This window comes from Emiliania huxleyi, assembly GCF_000372725.1.
Source record: "Emiliania huxleyi CCMP1516 unplaced genomic scaffold EMIHUscaffold_509, whole genome shotgun sequence".
Taxonomy (NCBI): domain Eukaryota; phylum Haptophyta; order Isochrysidales; family Noelaerhabdaceae; genus Emiliania; species Emiliania huxleyi.
The window spans coordinates 43516-51089 of record NW_005198177.1 but is presented as its reverse complement, the minus strand read 5'-3'; the positions used below and the strand labels follow the sequence as shown (position 1 = coordinate 51089).

The 7574-nt window shown below is 65.2% G+C and overlaps 3 protein-coding genes across 3 annotated transcripts; 1 reads left to right on the top strand and 2 right to left on the bottom strand.

The window, feature by feature from the left end:
* Positions 1–1979: 1979 nt before the first annotated feature.
* On the bottom strand, positions 1980–3264 carry EMIHUDRAFT_246430 (hypothetical protein; the record flags this gene model as incomplete). Its single annotated transcript, XM_005766552.1, has 3 exons — positions 1980–2451; positions 2537–2829; positions 2989–3264. 3 exons carry the CDS (start codon positions 3262–3264, stop codon positions 1980–1982), a joined length of 1041 nt encoding a protein of 346 aa, XP_005766609.1.
* Positions 3265–4361: 1097 nt separating this feature from the next.
* EMIHUDRAFT_119645 (hypothetical protein) lies at positions 4362–5324 on the top strand (the record flags this gene model as incomplete). The annotated part of the gene is made up of 2 exons (XM_005766551.1): positions 4362–4373; positions 4443–5324. 2 exons carry the CDS (start codon positions 4362–4364, stop codon positions 5322–5324), a joined length of 894 nt encoding a protein of 297 aa, XP_005766608.1.
* A 596-nt stretch (positions 5325–5920) lies between these two features.
* On the bottom strand, positions 5921–6681 carry EMIHUDRAFT_370914 (hypothetical protein; the record flags this gene model as incomplete). Its single annotated transcript, XM_005766550.1, has 1 exon — positions 5921–6681. A coding segment is annotated over one exon (613 nt), but the record flags the coding sequence as incomplete, so codon positions are not given.
* Between the last annotated feature and the right edge of the window lie 893 nt (positions 6682–7574).

Genomic DNA, 7574 nt, shown 5'->3' with positions numbered 1-7574 from the left:
CGCAAACGCAAAGATCGCCGGCGCGCGGCAGCCCCGACGAATCCTCCCATCTCCCCTCGCACACGCCGCTGAGCTCCCGCGCCCCCTCCCGGACGCAGAGGCCTCTTTTCGCGGCGCGGACATTGAGGCACGCGCACGCCGGGCTGGGGGGCAGAAGGCAGCTGGCTGCTAGTCCTCTCTCACCTGAGACCCAACGAGCAACGCCTGACTTGTAGGGGGCCTCCTTCGTCGATGCCATCGGACTGCAATATGCCGACTTCTTCGGCGTGAGCGGGCGTGCTGCTGGGCTGGAAGCGTTCATGCCGCCAGTGATCCCGAAGGCCGGATAGATATAGGGAATACGGTCGAGACATTTTGGGCGTGAAAAAGAAGTAGAAACGCCTGCGCGGGTCTTGCTCCGTCACACGTGTCTAGTCTGTGTGCTTGCGATAGTGAGCACTTGAGCACTGGCCAGGGACGCGACCCACTTCGCCACAGACGGTCCCGCGCCTCGCCGCTATGACGGCCGCACGACGGCAGCTCGTGTGCGTGCGGCCGTCTTTGTCCGGAGTGAAAAGTCCAAGGCGCTCGTCGGTGGCGGTGTCCCTGAACCTGCGCCGCGCTCGGCGAACCTCGACAGTGCCTTCGGTGGAATGCATCTCTTTGCGCCTGAAGCCTGGAGGGCAGCTCCTCTGCTGCTCACACGCTCTGCACAGATGGCACAGCCTACTGTGCGGCTGCCACAGCCGTCACAGCGATGGGCTCGCCCTCACTGGCCCTCAGTCACTTGTGCTGCGGCTTGTGAGCGACACTGCTCGGCGACTGCCGGCACACTGTGAGACCATGGGTCGATGGGTGTGAGGTAAAACCACGCTACCAGCGCTTGGTCACATCGGCCCCGAGGTCAGATCCTTCTACTCTGATGATGACAACACTTGTCTACTCGAGTACTGGCTGGAGCCGAGCAGGAGGGCCCGGCGCACAACCCCTGGTCAACTCACGGGCCCCTTGCCCTCCCGCCAAGCGCCAACCCGTATTGACAAGCGGGTCGCGCCAATACGGCGCGGCCGAGCCCCCGCCGCCGTCGCCCTCGCTCACAAACTTACGCGTCACTCCTGGGTGGTGGCGCATTTGAGGAGTTCGGCATCACCCAGGACGCAGGAGGAGGAGATCAAACACAAGACCTCCAAGTGTACGTGGCTGGGTTCACAGCGATTGTAGGGGGTGGTCGGACCACTTGACGGTCGCGTCCTTCCGACTCGCGCCTCCGCCTCACTAGCACTGTTGTAGCCCTGGCCGGTGCGCGTGCGGAGTTGAAGTTCCGGAGTGAAAATTCGAACGCCTTCTCTCACGGTGACCAAAAAATGTCCACCTCAGAGGCACCTCCGGAGGCAGGCCGCCGCACGCCGGCGACACAGCTCCAGCTGTCGAGCTGACCCGCAGCTCCTCTCAGAGCGGGAACTGTGACAAAAGTTGACTGAGGCTGTTGTCAGGAATCATCATACGGATCACATGGTGGCTCTTTCATGACCGCCCGACCACTCCTGGGTGGCACTGCCACCGGTGTCGCTCGACGTCTGTCGACAGCGTGCCGACAGCGACACAGACCATGTGGGACGCGTCGAGTATCGACCTCTACTGCTTACCCAGCCTTCGAGTGTATCCTGGCTGTGGTCCCACACCCACTGGTGTCCATCTCAGAGACCGCAGGAGGTCATGAGGGTCGATGGGAGTGCCAACCCCACAATGCCTAAACGCTAAAGACCCAGCCCAGTACTCTACCAAGACGACGCACGATCATCGTCGAAGGGACGATCTGAGACGGCCACGCCCATGATTTTGTGATGTATGTAAAATCAGTGACGTTTAATTACAGCAGTGTGCTCAGGCACAGCCGTTACAGTAGGGCATATTATCGCACACCAGAGTGAAACATGAACGACCTATACGCAACGAATATGCGCGCGCATACACACACACAGGGCCGCGCAGCTTACCTTTCAGGGCGCATAACCGCGGGTCGGCGGGTTGTTGATGTCGCAGCCTGCCTGGATGCCCCAGCGAGTGACGGCCTGGCCTCCCGTCGGGTGGCCGTCGCAGCGCGCCTTGTGCATGTTGACCACGCCGGCAAAGTCGCACCCGGTGGTGTCGGCCCCCTTGAAGGACACGCCGCGCACGTCGGCGCCCGAGAACTTTGCGCCCTTGAGAGTGACGCCGCCCAAGTTCGCGAGCGAAAAGTCGACGCGGGTGAGGTCGGCATTCTGCAGGTCTGCGCCTTGCAGCGTCGCGTAGCCGAGCTTCGCGTCCTGCAGCACCGCGCCCGCCATACGCGCCCTCACGAGGATGGCCCACTCAAACTCGCACCGCGAGCAGGTGGTCGACTCGAGCTGCGCCTCGCTCAGGTCGGCGCGCCAGAAGTCGGCCCCCTCGAACGAGCCCTTCGAGAGGACGACGCCCGCCATCATTGCGTGCCTGCGGGAGGGGTGTGCGCGCGGCTGAGGAGAGGGTCGGGGCTGTGTGCCCCCGCCCCCGCTGGCATCGGCGCGCGCGCCGGAACGAGGCGCCGTTCGCCTTTGCGTCCTGTAGGATGGCGCGCTGGAACGACGACCAGTCGAACTCGACCCCCTCCATGACCACGCCGCCCGACATGTCCACGTCGTTAAAGATACAGCCCCGGAGGTCGCCCGGCTTGCCTGGCAGCGCCGTGAGGTCCTTGAGTCCTTTGGCAGTCGCGGCGGTGCAGTCGGCTCGCGCGCTCGTGTGCGTCTGCGGCGCAGCGACGGTCGCTTGCACCACCTGGTTGGGGGCGTCGAAGAGGCCCATCCACGCGGCGCGATTCCGGTCGGAATCCTATTCATGAGGCGGTAAACGCTCTGTTCATGGGTGGGGCGGAGCGTCGGGCGAGGCGTGTGAATGAGGCGGCGCGATCAAGACTCTGCGGCGAGGCGTGAGTTCGGGCGAGGCGTGGGTGAGGCGGCGCGTCGGCCGAGGCGGGTGGCACGCCTTTACATGGCACGTGATGCCGTGCTCCCCGGGGAAGGTCTTGGCGAGCACTTCCTTGTGCAGCTCGCAGAGGTTGTAGTTTCCAACCTGCCCGAACTCGTACGCCAGGCAGTCGATCATGCGAGCGCACTCATCGCGACACGCTATCTCTGTCACCTGCCACCTCTCATCGTACTGACCGCTGCTGCCCAGCGGAGTCGCGCAGCCGCCCTTGGTGTGGAACCAGTGAATTCCCTGCTGGGCGGCGGTGGAGCCGACGAGGAGGAGGTTGAGCGATCTCATCGGCGCGGGTTCAGGTCGACGCCGTAGGGTTGTCACGTTGTGAACGGCGGCTTTTCTCGAGGTTCTCGAGGTTGATATCTTCGAACAGGTACATCTGCACGTCGGTGTCCGAGCGCGAGAGGGCGTGCGCGTAGTCCGCCTCTCTCTCTCTCTCTCTCTCTCTCTCTCTCTCTCTCTCCATCTCTCTCGCACTCTCTGTCATGCTTTTTTTTTTTTTTTTCCCCCCCCCCCCCCCCCCTCCCTCCCTCTCGCTCCCTCCCTCTCCCCCCCCCACGCTATGCTCGAGCGACCCGGCCGGGGAATGCCCCCCGCGCCCTGACCCAGGCGCGAGAAACGAATCTGCGAGAGGCGTGCCGTGGCAGCCGCTTATGCGGCCCGATGGTGAGGAGCGGGGCGGCGGGGCGGACTACGGGGATCGGCTTCTTATTACACCGCCCTTCTCCTCGCAGCGAGCCCCCTACAAGCTACAACCCATGGCTCGCGTTACACCAATCCTCGCTACCCACCCAACGCGGCCAAATGATATCAACCTCGAGAACCTCGAGAGATGAACTCTCTCTCTCTCAACACCGCTGGTTGTCGCTAAGTAAGGGGCTGCTCGTTCGTTCGTCTGTCTGTCTGTCTGTCTGGAAGAAAGAAAGAATTTTATAACAAAACACCCTCGGCCTCGCACGACACTGGAAAGAAAGAAAGCAGACAGACAGAGGACAAGGGAGGGATGCCGGATGGGAGAACGGCACGCCGCCACCAGCCCACCACAAGGAGTGTGGTGCTGATCCAACGGCCGTCCTTGCGGTCGGTCCCGTCCGGCTCGCCGGCTCTCTTGCCCGCCGAAAGAAAGCCAATTCTTGACTTGGGCCCTCGGGGAGGTCTTCTCTCGAGGTCTCGAGATACACAGAGCGGCCAACCGGCTCTCCAGTGCTGCGGCACGGGTGTGAATCCGTCCACATTCGCACAGTACCACGTTCCGCCACCGTCGAGTGCGGTCGCGTCCGGGTAAAACATATAGGGCTATAAAAGCACGCGCCCGCCGCATTTCGGAAACGCCGCGTGGCCACGGCTTTTAGGGCCCGGGGGCGCCCGGAGATATATGTATTATGCGGCTCGAGGTGTGTCTCGCTGGGCACACGTGTGCCGCAACGCCCGATTCGCTCACCCCCTGCCACTGTCCGGCCCAGGTGCGCGCGCTCCCGAGCTTCGATCGGGCCGGCCGCCGGCATCAAAGCTTTTACTGCCGTGGTGACGGCGCGCAGCTCGCGGCCTTCCTCTCGCAGCCGTTGAAGTTGTTGCCTGAGGCTGTCGAGGGGGCGGAGCCGGCCATCTTCATCCCCGGCTCGTGGCAGACGGCGCCGCAGCAGGAGTCAGGCGACCGGAGCGAGGAGATGCTGGCACAAGTGGCTGAGGCGGCTGCCACGCTCTCGTCTGGAGATAGCAAGTCGGCGCAGCAACTGCTGCAGCAGATGCTGGCGGGTGCAGCGGATGCGCACGAGCGGGCAATGTACCTGCTCGCGATGCGCGACGCGAATAGAAAGCGCAGCAACGACGCGTTCGTAGCGCGCCGCGAGAAGCGCGCCGCGTATCTCGCCAAAGAAGTGGCGCGGCAGCGGAGCGCCTGCAGTGCGGAGGCGACGGAGCATGCGGCCAACCTGGCGGCGCTTGAGGCGCTGCAGGGCGAGGCGTGCGAGTGGCTGCGAATGATAGAGGGCTGCGACGAGGGGGATCAGACCGAGGGCGGCACCGGCGACATCTTTGAGGCTACCGCCCGGCGCCTCTCCTCCGCTGCTCGTGACTCACTGGTGGAGGCGGGCGAGGCCGAGGCGGCGGGCGACGATCCCGATTACGAATCTGGGCCTCGTGAGAGCCAGCGAACTTGGCTCGACACTCAGGCGGCGGAGGCTTACGACGCGCAGGAGCCCGAGCCGTGCGAGCCCGAGGCAGATATGATAGTCCGCGGGCCTCGCGTCATCACCCTCCACGCGGTGAGGCCAAAGCGCTATTCGTTCTCGCGCAGGCCGGCCAGGATGACGGCGGAGGCACGCGACGTCATCGTTCGCATCTGAGCGCGGAGCGCATTCCAAGGCTGTACACACACGTCTGTCTATATGCAATCAATGACGAACCCCCTCTCTCTCTACGGCTATCTCGTTGTGAGTGACCTCCTCCACGAGCTGGGCGGGGGGCAGTGTTCCGCGTCTGACTCAGGGACAGCTCCACTACGTAAAAAAAGCACATGCACATGCACCGCATGCACACATTTTGTGCTCCGCTCGTTGTGCAAGTCGTGCATGTGCGTGTGTGTGCACACCCATGTGCATGTTAGCATGAAGAGTTGTGTGCGTGTGCGCATGCTGTGCCGCGTACGCCTGAGAGCGCTCATGTCTACCACCTTGCCGTCCTCCGCCGCTGTCTCGATCTTTTTCGGCAGCGCGAGCGGTAAAGCCTGTGACGCCGTCGAAGCGTGTCCGCGCCGGGAGGCTGAGCCAGCTTTTGCGTTTTGGCTTTCGAGGGCGCTCGGTGGGAGCGGGGCGGGACGTGTGATTCTTTTTCTTTTTGTGTTCTTCTCTCAATCGGTACCTCAAAGGACCCCTGGAGAACATATGTGTTTTTGTTACAATCTCCCCCATCGCAGCCCCCCCCCCCCCCGCGCGCGCGCGAAAACATGCGCACTCTCCCAATCCAAACAGCGGTTCCGGACCCAAGACAGCAAACAGCACGAGCCACGACCATGGTCGGAGCCGAGGCAAAGACTCTCACCGCCGGCCTACTCCGTCTCGCGCGCGATGGCGAAGCCCAAGACGCAGTGGCCAAAGTCGAGCGCCGCGATGCCGTTCGTGGCTCCGGCCGAATCGAGGTGGTACCGCTCGTGGATCTCGTAGAGCGAGAGGACGAGGCGCGCCGCCCGCGCGCGCGCCGCCGCGGGGAAGAGCGAGTGGCTTGTCGGCGACCACGGCGCCGCCGCCCGCCGGACCAGCGCCGCCGCCTCGCCCGCGCCGCCCGCGGCGCGCCGCAGCGGCGTCGGCTCGCCCTCGTGCAGGCTTGCGCCGCTGCGCAGGAGGGAGGTGGCGCGGGCGGCGGTGAGGGTCTCAAGGTGCGCGAGCGGCGTCCAGCCGCGGCTGGCGACCAGCCAGGCGGCGATGTCGGCGTGGCCTTCTTCGGTTGCAACCTCCTCGGGCGTGCCGAAGGGCGTAGCGGCGCGGGAGGCGCCGTAGGAGGAGAGGAGCTTGGCGACCTCGAGGTGGCCCTGGTGGCACGCAGCGAACAGCGGCGTGGCGCCTTGCTCCTCGGCCTGGTCGATCGCCGCGCCAGCCTCGAGGAGCAGCCGAACGCACTCGAGCTGGCCCTCCTGGCACGCCATGAACAGCGGCGTGGCGCCGTTGTTGCGGGCTTGGTCGATCGCTGCGCCAGCCTCGAGGAGCAGCCGGGCGATCTCGGGGTAACCCTTCTCGCTCGCAATGAACAGCGGCGTGGTACCGTCGTTCAGCGCTTGGTTGATGTCAGCGCCAGCGCCGCGCAGCAGCCGGGCGCACTCGAGGTGGCCGTTCTGGCACGCCATGAACAGCGGCGTGGCGCCGTTCTCCTTGGCTCTGTTGATCGCCGCGCCAGCCTCGAGGAGCAGCCGGGCGCATTCGAGGCGGCCGTTCTGGCACGCGACGTACAGCGGCGTGACGCCGTTGTCCTTGGCTTGGCTCACCGCCGCGCCAGCCTCGAGGAGCAGCTGCACGCACTCGAGCTGGCCCTGCTGGCACGCGATGAACAGCGGCGTGACGCCATTCTGCGTGGCTTGGTCGGCCGCCGCGCTGGCTTCGAGGAGCAGCCGGACGATCTCGAGGTGGCCCTTCTGGCACGCGATGTACAGCGGCGTGGCGCCGTTCTGCGGGGCTTGGTTGACCGCCGCGCCAGCGTCGCACAGCAGCCGGGCGACCTCGAGGTGGCCCTTGTAGCACGCGATGATCAGCGGCGTGGCGCTGCCGTCCTTGGCTTGGTTGACCGCCGCGCTCGCCTCGAGAAGCAGCCGGACGCACTGGTCATGGCCCTTCAGGAACGCGACGAACAGCGGCGTGACGCCTCTGGCGTCTGCTTGGTCGGTCGCTGCGCCAGCCTCGACGAGCAGCCGGGCGCACTCAATCTGCCCCTCCTGGCACGCGGTATACAGCGCGGAAGCGCCGTCATCATTCGTCGCCCCCACGCTCGCGCCGCTGTCGAGCAGCAGCCGCACCGCCTCGGCCTGCCCGTGACGAGCGGCCCAGGTGAGCAGCGTGTCCTGCCTCTCGGTGTCGTGCCGCGCGTCGAGCTGGGCCGCGAGCGACGTG